This window comes from Geospiza fortis, unplaced genomic scaffold (genome assembly GCF_000277835.1).
Source record: "Geospiza fortis unplaced genomic scaffold, GeoFor_1.0 scaffold23, whole genome shotgun sequence".
Classification (NCBI taxonomy): Eukaryota; Metazoa; Chordata; class Aves; order Passeriformes; family Thraupidae; genus Geospiza; species Geospiza fortis.
The window spans coordinates 9,829,944-9,848,984 of NW_005054303.1; the positions used below are offsets into that span (position 1 = coordinate 9,829,944).

Genomic DNA, 19,041 nt, shown 5'->3' on the forward strand with positions numbered 1-19,041 from the left:
ACAAGACTCTAGTGAAGAAGTTACCCCACACTAACAGCTAATTTAATATAAAAAAAAATACCTGAAGTTCATCCAGCTTCCTCTGCAACATCTTTTCCAAATAGGTTGCTCTCTGGAATGGTTGCAGCTTCTCCATCAGAATGGCCTCAGCAGCTGTCCCAGCCTGCTGTTTTATCCTGTCAGCCTGCAAATAAATCTGGGCTCGGCATCCTGCGAGGTTTTGAAGGCTGTGCTGTAAATTCTGATGGGAGAAGGGGAAAGGGAAAAAAAAAAAGTCAGTAAATGAATCAGATCATCATTCATGTGCCACTTTCATTTGGCATCTTTTGTTGCTGTGACTAAACTCTTTTTTGTTGAGCCCATCTGGGAGCCAAGCTCAGCTGTGGTGAAAGCTTCAGTCTTTTACTTGGAGGATAATGGGAATTGCATCCTTTGAGTGCAGTGCTGGGAAAGGCACAGTTCAGAGTTCAATGGAACACCAGTGACTTCAGGCAGTGGGTACTGCTGCTCCAGAGGAAAATCAGGGAGGGAAATTGGGGTATCCCTCTCTACAAGATGTGTGTACACTAGAAGATGGGGGAACTGGCCCATGCTGCAGATGAGGAAAGCTATTTAGTTACAACCATACCAGTACTTTGGATCCCTCAGTGACTGAGGACTATGGGTTTGGTTTTATTTGTTCCCCTTTACTTAGAAAGATGCTATAAAATTATACTCTAAAGGCAGTACAAGAACAAAGGGAGTAATTTTAGACTCATTCAATGTACTTGGTTTTTTCTTTTTTTTTGACAAGTGAAATTTACTTTTAGCCATTAAACCCCCTGAAATTAGCCACTATGTATTGTCTTTTCTGAGAATAATGAGCAAAATCTTCTGATGAATAGCAAAAAACACACATATTTCTCTAAAAAGCAAAATGGTCCTTGCTTCCTGACCTCTTTATTTGAAAGGATCATGTTATAAAATATCACTCCAGCCATTTAATAAAGAACCCATTTTGATTTCTTCTTCTCTTTATAAGAATTTTTTTTTTGTGGTGGCAAAAATCCATAAAACCATAATTTTTCCTAATATATAGAGAGGAAAAGATTAGAGGGATTAAAATATGTGTATTCAAATAGACATAACTCATATGCCATTTCATTGATCCCCATTCTTTTAACTCACCACTTAAAAAACCCCACGACAAATTCCATGTGTTCTACCCACACACACCAGGACAGCATCTACAGTGCTAATGGCATTCAGGTGGCCATGCCTTGCTTAGTAGGTGTAGCACTCTTCCCAAAAATTTCCAGAAAATGCAATTCCTTTTTGCTGACATAGTGATGAATTTCTGTCACAGCCATTAGTATATCAGAAAAAAGTAAAAAAAATTTGGTCTAGGCTTTGCTGCTGTCAGTTTTTTCTGACAAAGAAAGATACGTGAGTTCTTTTCCCTGTAAAGTTTCTTATTTAAGGCCACATGCAAAATGGAATACTCTGTACTTCTTCCAATTCATAGCTAGAGATTCATAAAGCACAATGAATCACTGCTCTGTCCTGACATAAGGATTATTATATTTCTTTATCACAGCCTGAAGAAACCAAAAATGTCAGAACCCAATGACAGCTTTGCTGCCTGATAGAGTCCAATGTGCCGTGTGGTTTCAGCATGAGATCTCATTTGCCTAAAGTCAGAAGCATTTAGAGTAATCTAATGAGCTCAGGAGTCTGTGAACCCATCACACCAGACCAAAACACAGCACCAAATCCAATTAAAAGCATTTTGAAGGCTGTGGAAGAGTTCAGGATGGTGATGTGCTCAGGAAAACTGCTCTTTTTTCTCTCAGGTATTGTTCTTGTAGGTATTATTCCTCCTCCCAAGCAATGCCTCATAAGGTAAATAATTTTTCTTTCAGTGATTGCTTCCAACACAGGCTTGACCTTTTGTGCAGAGCAGCAAGTGGCAGAGATGGAATATGACTCCCTTCTGCTCTCTGCTCACCTATACACTAGCTCTGGTTTGGTCTCTGGTCAAAGTGCTTAAAGGAAATACAAAGGTGCCTGTTCATGGGAGAAACCCACAGATTTCATCTTTTCCACTGACTGGATTGTTGGTATTCTTTTGCCTTGTTTCTCAAAAATAAATCTTGGTTTGTACCCAGCAGCAGAAACTTCTTCATGTACCTTTATCTCCTGTATCCTCTGCTCCAGGGTTTCTATGGAGTTCTCCTCAGGCACGTGAGCATCCAAGAGCTGAGCACACTGCTGGCTGTACTGCTGTAACTTGGCTGCTGTCTCAGAGCACAAAGCCTCAAAGGGCTCCCAGAGCTGCAGAGCTGCCTGTGCTGCCCGCAGCTGATCTGTGATGTCTTCATTTACTGAGTTCCACCTGCCAAAATATCAAAAGATTTAGACTGTTTTCCCAGTAGGTTCTCCTGTAGAACATGATTTGGCATAGGGTTCCTGAGGGAATTGCTTTGCATCCACAGCCATGTTCCTGAAAGCCACAGTTTGTGCTGTGGGACCCATCACAGGAAAAGCATGCAGCTAAAAGTGTACTTCCCTGAAACAGAAGGATAAAACACATCCCTGGAAGTGTTCAAGGATGGATGGGGCTTGGAGAAACCTGGTCTGGTGGAAAGTGTCCCGTTTTGTGGCAGGGGGATTGAAATGGATGATCTTTAAGGTCCCTTCCAACCCAAACCATTCCACGATTCTGTGATTCTACTCATCACACAGAATGCCCTTAGACAGGTGAGATGCATTAGTACAGACCTGAAAATCTGGCAGATGTTTGAATCTTGCCTGAACAACTTGGTTTTTTTAAATACTAATAACTGGTGTCTGATTTTGCAGGCTTACCTAGTGTGTGCCTCCATGCATTTCTGGTCAATAATCTCTGCAAAGGAGGGGGAGCAGCTCTTCTTCAGGTTACTGGCAGCAGCCTGGAGCTTGGCCCAACTTTCCTCACTGCTCTCTGATTCATCTTGAAGAGCCTGCAGAATGGATTTTATCAATTAATTGTGGGGGATAAATGACCTAAGTGTAACTTCCCCTATAGATTGGTAGAGATAGGGTAGCAAAAATGCCATACTTCTGCAGCACAGATTAAAATGTTTGCAGAAAACGTAACACCAATTCCTAAAAATCAGGAAGCTAAGAGAGGTGAAATAGGAAAAAAAGTAATTCAGAAGACCTGTTTTAAACTGAGATAATTTATTGGCTGTTAAAGAAAAAGCTCATTTAGCAAGCCCACATCTCTGAACTGAATAAATGAATTTGCTAGAAACCAAAAATGCTTTTATTTTTAGCCACTGTTTCTACTGGCAGTAAAGTTGGCTTGGTATCTCCTGCCCTCAGCTGCAAGCTCCCCCTCCTCCTGATACAGGCCATTACAGTGTATCTGTGAACTGCTCCAGGTTAAAAGTAAACAGGGTGATTGAAGGAAGGAGGTGAGAAGGTGCCCAGTTCCTTTTATCTATAACATGAGCCCAGGTGAGGGTGGGAGGCACTTGTGCAGGGTTTACTGCCAAGAGTCCCACACCCAGCACTCACAGCCTCAGTCTGTCCTGCACCACTTCTGATACAACTCAAAAAAACCCCAATTCAGCCTTATTTACAGGAAAAGAGGGAGTGCTTGCACAGCCTTTCAACACTCATTTAGAGCCAGGAAAGGGGATTTTAGCCAGAGCTGTGAATGCCCAGACCCAGGGCCAGCCTAACTGCCTAATCCAGATGCTCCACTTGGACTCTGTAACAGCCAAGCAGAGCAGCAGGAGGATCCAGAGCATTTATGTCTGGCATTCTGACTCATTCAGAGGTTGTGCAGGGGACTCCAGCTCTCTGGAGGTTGACAGAATAGTTGGAGTGGTGCTGGAGCAAGCAGAAATGCCAGGCTCAGCATCAATACAAGGGGCAAGGGAGCATGAGGACTTGGTGGGCTTTTTCCTTGAACCTTGTATCTAAACTGCACTCAAGTTGAACTTATGCACTACATAAAATAAGAAGTCTAAGTGCCACTGGAGATTTAAAAAAATTAGTAATATTGCACTATCTTCAGTGTCATTATAATAAAGAAAAAGTTGCTCAGATAATTTTTTCGGTCTTTTTTTCAGTGGAGCTTGTTTGCCTAAAGGGAAAGAAGAAAGTACAGAAATAAGACAACTTTACCTGGAGAGTTTTGACCTGTTTTTTCAAAGCTTCCAATGAAGCTTCTTCCTCAGAAGGTTTGCATTGGTCTATGCAGTACAAATATCTTGTGGTCATCAAGCTGACTTCTGCATAAATTTCATCATATGCTCTCCACTGCTCCAGTATTGACTCCATTGAGGCCTTTAGCTGTGCAACCTGCAGACAAACCATTTTTGTTAATATTTCTTGGGTAGTCCTGACATATAAATCACCTTTAAATTGACTTAGAAATCTAAACTCAATGCTCAGTCCATGACAATCCACAAGAATTTGCCAAGCTGGAGTATTTTATTATACTTTCGGTAAGGAATTTTGCAGGCTTCAAAAAAAGCAGTAAACCATATCTAGAGTGAAGTGTAGGAATGTGCTGGAAATCAAAATTTCACTGGAGGTCAAGGTGGCACAATTCTGCCAGAACACCCCAGGAAGTACTGAAATAATGAACTGCTTATTTCTTCCTGCCAAAATCAACCTGAAGTGGGAGGAAGTTGAAAGCCTTAATCTTCTTAGGAAGGAGATAGTTTGATCCAGAGATCAAGTTTCCTTTCAAGGACAATTTGAACAGAAATTGGTTTGCATGGAAGAAGCCACTGCTGCAATACTCTGAGAGCTGTCATGCCTCTTATGCCATTGTGCTCTAATAATGCAGGCCCACCTGGACCCCAGGCTGGCAAATTCAGGATTTTCATACAAAATTAAATGATTGATATTCCCTTTATCTTCTGTCCCTTTCATTAATGATGGATATCCCCTTTATGTTCTGCCTCTTTCATTATTACAGTTGTCTAATCTACAAGGGGCAGGCTTGGCTTCCATTTGCCACAGGCTCCTGGACACTGCCAACACAAAAACACAATCCTCCTTCAATCATTTTTATCCTTCTGTTTCAGGGAAGTACATAAGGCATGTCCTGGGTTAGATAAAACATTCACCTAGTTCAATACCTATTTTCAGTCATGCTTGGAGAAAGGCATAAAAACCAGGCAGACAACCACATCTCCATGAGACCTGGCAAAAGCCAGATGCCAGATTTTGGTTCTGACTATGCAGGCACAAAATGGAAGATGAAAAAATGTCCACACCGTAGTTCACCCTAAATACACTGCATGGATAATTTTATCCTAGTACCCGAGTTTCAGGCACACACAGGCTGGTGGATTAATCATCCCTATTCTCTTTTGCATCATGGTACAGGTGGGAGGAATCTCTAATTGCTTTTTGTAGCCTGTAGCTGATTACTGCCCACACAAGGAAGATGGAAAGGCATCGTTCCCGGGAAATGTCTCAGGGCCACAGACTCACAGGCTTGAGCTCAACCCACAGACAATTTAATCAAGGTATTCCATCTCCTTAGCCCTGTATTAGAAATCTCTGCCTGGCTCTGATGTGAGCAGTCACCCGTGGGAAGGAACCTGCACTCTCTGTTTCACTGCATACACAGACAGCTCAGCCCCAAGAACATCCTGCAGTTTGCAACTTTGGTACTTTAGTCACAAAATCCCTAAAATTAACATGACCCACGGTGACTGTAAGAGAAAAAGCACCAGGCTGTCAATCCTGCCAATTTCTACCCCCAGTTATACATCAGAAGGAAAAGCTTTCATCATGTACATAAACATAAATTTTCCTGCTTTCTTGGTAAGAAACAGCCACATCCTTTCTGCTGAAACCCAAACCAAGAAGCAGCAGATCAATACTGGATCGACATCTCCTGTGGAAGAGTTCAAGCAAAAGGGTTCAGGTTTCACAAAGTTCTGAGGAAAAAAGGCAAGGACTCTGTAATAAAAAGTGTAAAGCAATCTTAACTAGAAACACAACCACTCCATCATGTATAATTCTCTACAGTATGCAGTTATTTATTATCACAGATTCAAATCTTTAAATGCGTTCATTATTATCTCTCCTGCACCTATGAATTACATCCACATTAAAAAAAAGATCAGCTCCAATTATAAAGATATTATGACTATAAATACAAACTGCTGGGGAGTCAGTTTGCATGGGAAATCAATCTGCCAGACTCTCCTTGAAGCAACTGAAAACTACACAGGATCTGAGGATGGCAAAAGCCACCCTGGTGTGTGGATGAAAGAGTAACTGGGAGGTGGAAAAGCTTCAGTGAGAACAGGGCCAGAGTAGGCAGCTTGCACCAGTTGCACTACAAGGGAGAAAGAACAGGGTATGAAAGAGAAGGAGACCAAGTAAGAGAGTTTAAGGTTTCCATTTGCAGCTTGATAGAAAAATAGCAGAGCTCTTTATTTTCTTAAGCTGCAGATGGGGATCTGTTCCTCCTCCCCTTGTACCCAAACTGCTTCAAGATCAGACTAATTTTTCTCTCTCAACTTTGGAAATACATTAATTTATTTTACAGTAAAGACTTAAAATGGAATTCTTAGGAAGGTAAAGAGTAAGGAATACTTTGCATCTTTTTTGTACCAGCTCCTGCCACCCCATGAAGAAGATTAATGACATTGGTGGTCCGAACATGCAGTGCAGGAAACCTGAACACAAGCAAGGCTTTTACCTGGTTTACAATGCTGTCCTTCATTTCACACAGCTCAGCTATCCTCAGAGACTGAGCTTCTGGGGTTTGTTCTGCACTACCATTTGAAGCCAAACTCTGTGTGAGCTCATCAAGAGTTTTGGATTTAGCCACGAGTTGATTTTCTAGCTCCTAATAATGGAAAAAAGATGATAAGCAAGATCTTTTAATGAGATCATAAAAAAAACTTCTGTGTGAGGAGCTTAGGTAAACATTCCTACTTTAAAATTAATTTTGTGCAATTCTTCAGTCATGCAAAGGTAAAACAGGTTTTTTTGCAATGGGTGAGTCCCTGACATCCTAACAACTTCTAGAAAGTTATTTTCAGTTTGTTCCTTTCCTCAGAGGGACCTTCATGGCAGAAATTCCACTGAAATCAACTGAGAACAATCTCCATTGAATGGAGATACATGGGACTCCTTCCCCAGCAGAATAAGTCTTGACATGCTGGGAAAAGCTCAGCAGGGAGCTCTTTACAATGTGAGGAACCATCCATACCCACAATGGGCCACAACATTTTCCTATAATGCTACACTTAAAGCCATGACCTTTTTCCAGCTCTCACTGATCGTCCCCAAAACATTTTTAAATTTGGACCTAATTTTTATTGACCAAATGAATTGTAATGAAATTTTAGCCACCTGTATCCTAGCACTGTGTGTTGTTCTGAGCAGGTGAGTGTTTAGATCAAGCTACTCTCGTGCCTTTCTTCCATTCTGGCCCCTCCACACATTTCAGAGATGCAAGTAACACAGTGTGTAACAGAGCACTCCAGACAATAAAAGCAGCCTACTACAAGAGAGAGATGTAACCATGGCAATGAAAGAACAAATATTCCATGTTAAAAAACAGAGAGGGAACACTGTACTGAATGAAAACAGCAGACTATCAGAGTAACAGGAACCAGTTATTAGCTGGCTGCCACCTGTATTAATTCTGAGGGATCTGATGCCTAGAAAAACATAACAAAGGACACTCAGATCCTTGAGGCTGCTGCAGAGAGACTACACTACTGTCTAGGGCAGAAGCAGAGAGGGTTGCTATTTGTCCAAATGGGACTGAGTAGTTTCCATGACACTTCCATCACAGAGCTCTTCAAACTAATGGAATTCATAATTTCTGCCATGGCTGTGCTGAACTGAGAACTACTTCTATTGGAAGTATCTCAGAATACAATATTGCTGCACAACACTCCAAATACCATGAAGCAACAGCAGATGCATCTTCAATTGGTGGAAAAAATCACAGAATAGCCACTCACATTAAAAGTGGTTCTGTCTCTTTATCACCTGACTGCAACATGCTTTAATTAAAATGACACTGGAGAATTCTTCTGGGAAATGGCAACTTCCTTTACATTTCTTTCTGTTAAAATCTGTGCAGTTCCTTAGTCTGGATTCAGCAAAGTGTGCTAAATAGGGCTTTTACTGTAACACTACTCATGTCATGCTTTACCTTGCAATCATCTAAGGTGTTCTGTGCAGAGATCAGACTTGCTGGGGTTTGTAAGGATCTCAGTCGATCACTCTGAGCTTCCAGCCAGTTGTGCAGAGTCTGGGCTTTGTTCTCATTCTCAGTAATATCCTCCAAAATGTGTTCCAAGTCTTGTATCTGAAAGTTACAGAAATGTTTTAACTTACTTAAACCTACAAGTGGGCAAAAACATGGCTTTTTCCATGACAAAACTAGACATCACAAAATCCATACTGAAAATACTATTTAGAGAAAATATTTTGAAAGGAAAACTAAAACGTTTTGCAGGCTCTTTAGGATCTGACCTTTTCCTTTGGAAGAAACAAGGCAGTCTGTGCTCTGGAGCTGGGAGACCTGACAAGCTGGGGGACCCTGGGCCATGTGGACACATTCACACGGAATCCAAAAATCACATTCTCACTAAAACTCACCAACAAGGCTACTAATAAGAAAGGGACCTCAAGTTTCCTATCTTCAATCTTGGCCCTGAGGATCCATCAAATCCTAGAATTGAACTTCATGAAAACGGTAGAGAACATAACCTTTCCCCCAACAAAACTGAAATTTCATCATGGGAATTTTCAATTGTACGGGAAATGAAATTTCCACTTTAAAATGCTTCTGGAAGACTTTCTGAACTAAAAAAACATTGGCAATTTTCCATCTGACCAGAAGTCTTTGTGTCTGGATTTGGAACGGCCAGCTTCTCCCAAAGCTGTATAAATTGAGACACAGAGATGAAAGAGAAATGTGTTGGTAGAGGGATTCATTCCAGCAGCTTCATGGTTGCATTTTGGGATTCTGAGTGCCCCCATGTCTTTTCCATATCATGAGTCACACCAGCTTTTCTGGGTATTGGGGCACATAAGCAGCAGCATCTAATTCTGGATGCATGGATTATTTCTAGCCTCACTGAAATAGAATAATTCTGAGGCATTGCCTGAAACAGATTTTCTCCAGAGAAACAAGATTATGTGCTGATAGGAAAATTCTGCATGTAGACTTGACTCTATCAGCTGCTGACCTTCAAAGCACTGCATTGGGAAAGCATATTTACTGCAGGAGGAGGACACTGACAGAGGAACCCATTTCCAGTGACCTAGGAGGGGCTGGAGCAGGGCTGGGAACTGATCCCTGCTGTGCCTTGTCCAGGAGTTTCATATGTCCCCAGCTGAACGTGGCTGTCAACACTACTTACTTAATAATCACTGTTTGCACAAATCCAACTGCTACACAGGAAAACTGCTGGTAGCTTGATATATCCCTAAAACAGAGCAGTGGCACAGGCAAAATCAGAGCTGTAAGACAGAAAGCCATGGGAACTCAATCCAACCTTTCTGTTGAGGGCTGCCTGCAGGCGGTGCCACCGCAAGTTCATCTCACCCAGGCACTCGGCAAACTCTGTCCTTTCGTAGCGCTTGCTCTCCACGTCACAGGTGCTCATCTGCAGCAGGGACTGGTTAACAAAATCTACCATCCACTGCTTAAAGTTCATTTCCATCATGTATTCCTGCAGGGGAAAAAGAGAAAGAACAAAAACATAAAGCAATCGGTTCTGTGGTTTTAATCTGAATGGTTCCAATGATGCTTCAAGGTGTGGCAATGGGGCATTGACAGCTTTGTTTGTATCATGACCTAAAATATTCTTCTGAAAGAGACTTGTCTGTAGGAATAATTCTCAAATTTTACCATTCTGTATTTGTCTAGTCTTTCCATCCACTGAAATTTCTGCAGAAAATCTCTATCATTACGTGGTTAGCTCAAGGTAAAAACAGGCTAGAGATGGAGCAGGGAATAAAACCCAGGGGGACCAGACCCTTTACTTAACCCACTGGACAAAACCATCACACTGCCACGGGCCCAGATGGTTGCCCCAAGACCAAGGCTTTCCCACACTCCTGCAACTCACAGGAAAATGAAGCACAAGTTTGTACTCTTTTTAACAAAACATCTGGTATCAGAATAGAATGTCTGGGAGGAAAGTGTTCTCCAGCATCAGCATCTCTTGTGCAGAGAGATAAGCAAGAAACTACATACAAAGTGAAAACATAAGGGAATGTCTTTTTATTTCAGAGGGTATTAGAATAGAGTAGGAAAGGGCTCCATTTTTATCCAGTAGTGCTCAGAAAAGTCACCAGGGAATACCACAGTAGCCACAGCTATTTCCCTCTAGGAATTTGTGACCCTCATCCCAGCTTTCTTCTCAGCACACATAACCCCACCTTGCTGACAAGTGCAAAAGATACACCCACAAACCCACCTCTAAATATCCAAAGCGTTAAGAACAGCACCTCACCTACATGTCCCAACTGCCAAATTCCACTGATACAGACCAAAATGTTATATATGTGCTATACCAAGGCTCTCAGAAATAAATGTTTGCATTGGCACTTGCCTTACCTGCAGCACCAAAGTGGTTGCAGCTGCAGATTGAGAACTGTCAGCCTGTCTGAGGCTTGAGAAGGAGCAGAGCAAAACAGGGCTCTGTGGGGATTCATGCCCTGAGGCTGGGCTCCCTGGAGTACATAGCATGAATCCTCCTTGTGGCTGGAGCAATCAGCCTCTGCCACTCGTGCTCTGACATCTGAACAGTGCCAAGAGTCTGCTGCAGCCTCTCTCTCTCTCTCTCCCCCTGCAGGGATGTTCATCTTGTCCCTCTTTCCCAGCAGGTTATTTCTTTTGATGACCCATAATATTCAAACCCCCTGTTCTCTAGTTAAATGGATTCAGGTTATGGAGCTCCATTAGGGTATTCCTTGTTAAAAGGACAAACTAGAACACAGCACAAACACAGAGTCTGTCCTCCTAAGGAAGGAAAGCTTTCCTGCTTGTCACATTTTACCATCTAAATGCAAGAGAATGAACAGATGAGACAGATGGGACAGCATGAGAAAAGGAGATTACAGCCCAGCAGGCAGTAGCTGTATTGCAGAACAGGCAGTGGTTTATGTGTCATGGAAGCATAAGGTTTTATAAAGGAGGATACAGCACATTTCAGACTGAGGAACCCTCCTGAGAGCAAGGGGAAGGATATGACAGTGCCTGAAGGCTGCTTCCATCCTTTTCACAGCAGGCCTGGACTCACAGTTTCCCATTTACCTTGTACTTCTGAAGGAGGGTCTTGACCTGGGCAGCACTGCCTTGGGAATTTATTGGCTCCTCATGTTCCTGCTGCCATTCCACATGGTCCAGCCAGGCCATTAGTTCAGCAATAGCTTCCCGTGATGAAAGCTTTTCCATCTGAAGCTGAGGTAAAGCATATCATGAATCTTCTACACTCTACTTGTTAGAAATACCAAGGAAAATGGCATTTCTATTTTTAGAAAGGCTCAGGCACTATAATCGCATTATTGGGGCATGAACTTGAAAGTGAGCCCTGTGTTCCAGAGAGGCAAATGACTTCAGTTCTAGAATTCATGAGTCTGAAATAAATTCTTCCTGATTTTGAGTAATTCTTTCTAATTTTAAGTAACAGACTTCCATGCAAAATCACAAAGATAATGAATATATATAAAGCAGCCCAGGAAGAACACAGTAATATTTAAACTGCAGTACAATATTGGGCTTATTCTGAAAGCATGGCACAGCTAATTCAGAAAAAGTCAACTGAATCCCAGCAGCAGCATTTTAACATAATTATTTAGCATGAACTGAGAGATGGCAGCAGAGTTTCTCACTCACCTGGTGAAGCTTTTCTTGGATGGCTGGGAGCTGTGTAATCAGTTCTCCCCATTTTTGCTCAAATTTTGCCAAGGATGACCTAAGTGCTGCAGTATCAGCTTGCTTCACATGGAGGAGCTGGCTGGCAGTGCTCACCACTGATGACTTCAGGGAAGATTTTTCATCAACTTCCTTAGAAAATGTCTGAGGTGCACAGGAGAAATTTAAGAGGGAGTAAATATTTCTATATCTATTGAAATGAAGACAAGCCATATTTTCACAAGATGAAATGCCTCAACAAACAGATTTTATCACGATGGCAAAATTCAGAAAATCTAAACATGTTCTGGCAGATAAATAATTTTTTGCCCACTCTGATATACAGTGCTGAATGCCACCTCTTGCTCCCACAGAGACTGGGAATATCCTGATCCCCATTTCACACAGAGGTCCAGGGAGCAACTCCAGTCCTCAGACCTCTGGCCAGCTCACATCTACAGTCAACTTTCCTGATGCTTTGCCTTCCCCCTGTGCACTGTTGCTTCTGTCTGGCCTCACACTAGGGCTGAACCTCCTGGCTAGCCATCCAAGGGGAGCAGGAAAAGACATGAAATATAATTCAGTATGTTTCTCCTTCCTGACTTTGGCTGACCACCTTCACTCCTGTACCCTGAGCCCACCCTCCAGGGTCAGCTGTTGAGTGGCTTTGGGGCACACAGCCTTGCAGTGCTGTATTATGTGGGTGGCTCAAGGGCATGGCAAACAAAAACAAACTCTCAAAAGGGTAGTTTCCACCAGAATTCACAATGTCTTATCTAAACCTGGCAGCAGAAATGACTTACAAACAAACTGCTGATGTTGTCCCTGATGGTGGCAAGATCTTGTGAAACATTGAGAGACTGCTCCTTCCAAAAATTCATTCTCTGCTGAGCAGAATCCAGCCATTTCATCAATTCCTCTGAGTCTTTGTTGTAGCTACAGGAGGAAACAAAACACAGAAACACATTTCTAGCTGAGGCTGGGATACATTTCTCACCCTCCAAGTTGTCTCCTCTGTGAGAAGACACGTGCTATTCTGGGACCTCTGCTGCTGCATAACCCTGCAGAAGCACAGCTTCAGCTGTCACCTATTAAAAAAATCACAAACGAATGTCTAGCTGATACTTCAAACTGTTTTTATGTGTTGGACTCACCTGAGCAGGAGTTTCAGAAGTGTTTGAAGTCGGTGCAGCTCATGGCCAACTTTTTTGGTTAAAGACAACCACTGCTCTTCCAGCTTCCCAATCTGGCTTCTTATTTCTGGACAGTTCACAGCAGTCAGCAATTTCTTCCCTTCCTTCACCATCTGGTACAGCCTGGCATGCTTTTCATCAACACTGCTTTTGATTTTCTATCAGAATATGGGAAGTTTGCAAAACAGTAACATTTTAAAGACAGAAAACACAACTAGAAGAACACACATCACTTGTTCTAACTTCTTAATCATTTCCTCTGTAATGTATTTTATTTTCCAAATGACAGGAGTCTGAAATTCATTACATGCAAAAGGGACACAGGTTTTTGTGGGTTTTTTGTTTGTTTCCTCTTTGTTTCCTTTTATTCTGCTTTCTTTTTGAAACTATGAAGCTCCACAGTTTCACCCTGCACCAAACATCTTCTAAAGCTTTATGGCTTTGTTTCTGAAGTCTTTAAAGACAAATAAAGACTTAAGAGTGAAAAGCTAGTGAAGAACTCAAAAAGCCAAGGAAAACCAGGCAACTTCACATCAATGGCTGTGCAAATTTTGCATCTCTCTTGTCTCAGTGCTACAGGAATCAAAAGCACCAGAAGGACACTATGACTAAACATCTACAGTTGATTTATTACAAAGGCTTTACCATAGCTCAGATTTTCCTGGGAATGTCCAGTGATGTCTTTCCTGCAGTCAACTAGATTAAATCATTATAGCACTTTTTCCTTTATTAAACTTATTAATCATTTATTGAACACTCATTAATTTGCTTTAATTAAACACTTATTAATTAAAAAATTTGTAACAGAGGATGTCCTCTGCAGACTGAGAAAGGTCTCACCCGTGAGGAATGCAGAGCCCTCTCTGAAAATACATCACTGAGGTTACTTAAAACCTTTCTTCTTAATTTTATAAAACAACCATAAATGCTGCTTTTATATCCTTATATTTAAATATGCTTAAAACATGGATAAAATATTTCCAGCTGGAGCGGAGGTTATAAATAAAGATGTAGCTCTGTCATCAGAGATGCAGCTGCAACTAGTGTTACAGTAAGAGTTCAAATATTTGGTATTTTCAGATATTTGAAAGCACTAGGTTGATTGTCCTTTCCTACAGGTTTTACACTGTGACATGAAAACAATTTCTGTATTACAGAGAAGAGGCATTTGCTGTCCTTGGGATCCATGGAGCCTGCACAGCATCCATCTTACCCCAAATACCTTCCTTTGAAGACTGAGTTATGAAGTAGTTACAGTCATTACTCCCACTAAAATGGACTTCAGCCCCTGGCTGAAATTAGCAGCCCAATCTTCTCCTACTTTTAAAAGTCAGTTTTGAGCTTGCATCCACACACAGCTGAGGAGATGAGGCAGTGCCCTGCAAATCATCTCCTTATATACTAACTAATATTTTTTGCCAGTTGTACTGATGCATAAAGAAAAGCAGCGACAAACACATAAATACCTCTAGAAGTGCAATCCTTTCCATTAATCTTTCTTCAGTTTCTTCAACCAAACTGACAGAAGGCAACACAGAGGCAAGCGCTTCTAACTCCTTATTGAAAACCAGGCATTCCTCATCAAATACCACCCAATCCTAAAAAATACATTGAATTGTTAACACAGCACACATCCATTTGCATTTTAATACACCAGACTCAGACCTTAATGCCTTCTAAAACATCAGCAGCTTTAATGAAACATGACACAAAAAGAAGTGAATAATATGTAAATATCAAAGTGAGACATGATTTCACCACAGATGAATTAATCATGCATTCTCCAAAATCTTTAAGGATTCTAATTTTAAGTGGTGTATGCATTTTTTTATTCTCTAGGGATGTTCTGATTATTGGTTAAATTTTTTAAGTTTTATTTTAAAGTGGTGCTGGTATTTTTTTTGCCTTAAAGGGCTCTTCTGTCAGTCCAGACACTCAGAAATTATAGCAAGAAGTCATAAAGTGTGATGTGTTGAAATGTCCACTTCCAGAGATTTTCAAGAAGAAAGTTGGTTTACTGGCACACACAGAATAAGTAATAAATAGACTGTTGCTGTCCAGTGGAATCAGGAAAGGACAACTACTAGCCAAAGAATCACTGGTAGGACAAGAGCTGCCCCAGATGCAACTTTTCTCCTTCCCTCCAGGTTTTACTCTTGAGTGTCTTTTGATTTATTACCTTTAGCAGGCTCTCTAAGTGTATACCATACTGGCAGGCCCTCTGCTCCAGCAATTTGACTTCATTCACCAGCTCTCTCCAGAATTCCTCTCTCTTTTGCAGGACAGAAGGACTCACTCTCTTGGAAAACGCTTCCATGTAAGCCATACGTGTCATGAGGTTGTGGAAAAAATCCTGGAAAAAAAACCCCAAGTTACAGCTTGCTCTCTAAGAGAGATCACACTCCCACAGCAGGAGTTCTAAGGCTTAAGTAGTAGGCAGGACACAATAATCCTTTGGGTAACTATAAGAAAAATGTGTTTTCCTTACACAGCTACGTGTTCTGAGGTAAGCAGAAATAACAATTTATCACCAAAACTGCTACTGTTCTGGTCTACTGAAAAACTTGTCTTTGTTTTCTGCACATACACCAGTCCCTCCCCTCTGCTATGAGCCAGTCACTCTCCTCCACTACACTGGAGAGATACCAGTCCCAGAAAACAGTGCTCCTTGCTATGCTGACCCAAGCAGTGCTCTGAACAACACCTCATACCTTGTGATTTTTCAGGTGAGACTGCAGAGCTGCTCTGCTCTTTGTTAGCTGCTTTGGATCTTGTGCCATCTTCTCCCTTCCAATAGCTACCAGCTCTGCAAACCCACGAAGCAAGTCCTCATACTGGCTTTCACTGATGGCAGGGGAGTTCAGCTCCACATATTTTGCTTTCAGAATCCCCCACATGTCATCCAGAACATCCTAAAAATGCAAACACTGTGCAGTGATCCATGAAGGACAGAAACAAATCCCACAAACCCACAGAATACAAAATAACCATCAGCCTTTTGATGCTGTAAATGCATTGCTTAGAAGAATCAAACCGTGCTGAGTAAGTGGAAACTCTACTGTGCTCTTACCTCTAATTTATAAGCTTCCTGGACTAAGGTGATAGGTAACTGCAATCTTTCCCCATGGCCTCTCAGTTTTGCTACTTGGTTTTCAAAGTTTTGCAGCTCCACAGCACAGTCACCAATTTTCTGGATGAAGGACAAAATTAACTATTAGGAAGAGTTCCATTATCACTGGTGGTGCAGTGAATCCAGTGGCTGGATCTCTCCTGTGCTAGCACTTCAGAAAATCCAATGAGTTTATAAACTAAATGGACAAAACATGGCATAACTTACAGTGTTCACACAGCACAGCCAGGAAGGGAGTTCAGGTCTTGTGTCTCAGGACAATATTCAACATGCCTTTCCATTTACTAATTCAAGAGCAGCCATTAAAAGGAATCATGGACTCAGAAAGCAGGTTTTTCTTATGAATCAGAAACACTCATGGATTGAGACAGGATCCCTCTGAAGGAAGGAAAGCTATGTACTTCTGGTATGCCTTTTCCAGGAGTGGTTACCTAACAGAATATAGCCAGTCCTTGCTAGGGAATTCAGCAGGGAACACAGCTCTCAGTCTGGCAGAAAATTATTCCTCTAAGCAAGATTATGAGCCTGTACAAAGAAAGCTTCAGAATACCCTCCCTGCTTTGGTAAGAAGTAGGTAAATGGCCAATGACCATTCTGGGGAGGACAGGCAGTCTGTTAATTTTTAATTTTCTGCTAATCCCAATAAAGATCAAAGAAAATAGCTTAACTGGTCAAATTCCATACGATAAAGTGCTCATAAATGCTGCAGGAGAAGATGGAAATACCAGAGTCCTATTCCCACAAAGAAAAGGTAGTTAGGCATAAGGAAAGGTATAACATGTGTAGCCCTTTTCCTTCTCTGCCATAGCAAGGGGGGCATTTGCTCTGGGAGGTTGAGGATAGAGTGGTTCCTCCACTCCAACCACTAAAATATCTGGAATTAGGTCTGAGTATGGATTGAGGTGTGGCTAAAAAAAAAAAAAAAAAAAAAAAAAGGAAAAGGGGTGGTGGTGAGTATGGCAAATACTGAATTCTCTCCTTTTCCCATTTTAAAAACCTAAGTTAGACTCAAACTTTAGAAATTATGAAACTTCATAAACTGCAGAAGGCTAGAAATAATAGCTAATGCTGTAAAACCTCTCATTTCCTTCAAATAAAATTACCTGGAGCTGTTCAGAAACATTATGGCCACGTAGTTCATTCAAGCATTGTTGCAGAGCAGCTTTTTTCTCAGTTAACTGATCATAGAGTAGCCTGGTTTGATTCTGCAAAAGAAACAAACATCAGAAATATATCATATTAACAGGAGTATAGTAATGACCAGACAAAATTACACATCAAACAAAATTATTACCTCTTTAGGCAAAGGCATTTTTTTTCTCTTAAACAAACAAACAAGCAAAAAAACTCCACCAAAATAAAGCATATACATTATGGGCTTAAAGCAGTAATTGGACAAGGGAAATTCTGAGTCTGTGTAGTATATAAGAAACAGATTACCCTGTCACAATGATCCTCTGTGACTGTAAAAATCTGGGAAACTGGTAAGAGAATCAAATTATTCTCTTCTGAAAATGGGAAAATGAGCCCATTACTGGGGACTGATGGAGCTCTAAGGATTCTGCATACATAAATATTGCAAGACCAGTTCTGTGGCTGTTTGGAGACAACATCCCAGTGTTCCTCAAAAGGGCTGCTTTATTATTCAGCAGTAAAGGGCCAGGATGACTTGCAGATGATGAGCACACTGGAGTTTTGCTGGACACTGCAAATTGTATTTCAAAGACCAGACTCTTCCTTCCTTAGCTCAGACTAAAGAGCTGATCTGAATATTTTCCAGCAATAGTTTTAGATTTAGCACATCACAAGAATCTAAAGAAAAGCTTCTCACTATCTGCTTTTCCAACAAAGAACAAAAGTAGAAAAATTTGTGCAACTATGGCTTCTGCTTCTGTGGCACAAAATCTACAGGAACAGTAAGTGCAGTGGGATCAAATCAACCTCCAAGACACTGCTAAAATAGCCCAGTGTCAGACATGGCACCACAAGGGAGGAAGCCTGCCTCTCCTGAGGACACAGCAGCTGAAAGAATATATGAAACCCCCCTTGGCCTAGTCCCTACACACAGAAACTGCTTTAGCCTGCAGCTCAGCCTGCATGGGATCCCAGGTTACTTCCACACTTTCTGCATGCAAATTTTATCTGCTGTGATCCAGGCCTCTGTGGCAGTCAGCACTGCAAACAGCACTGTAACCAGCAAAATTAATCTGCTTCTTGAGAGGCAAAGAGAAGTGTTTTAAGTAGAGAAAAAAAAAAGAAAAAGAAAAAAAGAAAAAAAGAAAAAAAAAAGAAAAAAAAAGAAAAAAGAAAGCCCATTAGAGGTTGCTCATCTGTAACCCAAATGCATTAACACTGACAAGCCTAACAGATGCTGTGAAACAAGATGTGCATTTGGCAGTGGAGTACCAGGTAATTGCTATTATGATCCAGCCCAGCTTTCATGGAGCTGCTCCTTGAAGCAGTGGCAGCTTGAGTTTGTTCCAGCCGTGCCTGCAGGTTGTTAAAGCACTCGCAGAACACATCTGTGCTCCCACCAGCGCAGCTGATGGACTTCAGAAGATCATCCTTTTTATCACTCAGATCAGCATGAAGTTTTTGCAGCTCCACAGACAGAGTCTAAATGTTTGAAAGAAAAACAAAATGAGTGAAAATGGTCTGTTCAAGGACTATTGCCTATAAGAGACAGCAGGACTTGAGTTGATAATTATTAAAAACAACAGGCCCAAATCCGTGCTATACAAAATTGTTTGGCAGCGTTATTCCTGAATAAAGCCAGAAGAATAGAGAGGAAATACCAGGCCACATATACTCTGCTGTAACAGAAATCC

The 19,041-nt window shown here is 41.4% G+C and overlaps 1 protein-coding gene across 1 annotated transcript in view; it reads right to left on the reverse strand.

Moving 5' to 3' along the window:
• The window catches only part of SYNE2 (spectrin repeat containing nuclear envelope protein 2), a 158,116-nt gene that overhangs the window by 46,856 nt on the left and 92,219 nt on the right, over positions 1-19,041 (reverse strand). Inside the window, 17 exon segments of the mRNA XM_031066314.1 lie at positions 62-241; positions 2,170-2,374; positions 2,848-2,981; positions 4,156-4,332; positions 6,701-6,850; positions 8,174-8,329; positions 9,525-9,701; positions 11,291-11,437; positions 11,873-12,055; positions 12,694-12,826; positions 13,045-13,241; positions 14,550-14,681; positions 15,263-15,436; positions 15,795-15,995; positions 16,154-16,273; positions 17,317-17,418; positions 18,620-18,829. Of these exon segments, the coding sequence (XP_030922174.1) occupies positions 62-241; positions 2,170-2,374; positions 2,848-2,981; positions 4,156-4,332; positions 6,701-6,850; positions 8,174-8,329; positions 9,525-9,701; positions 11,291-11,437; positions 11,873-12,055; positions 12,694-12,826; positions 13,045-13,241; positions 14,550-14,681; positions 15,263-15,436; positions 15,795-15,995; positions 16,154-16,273; positions 17,317-17,418; positions 18,620-18,829 (2,778 nt within the window).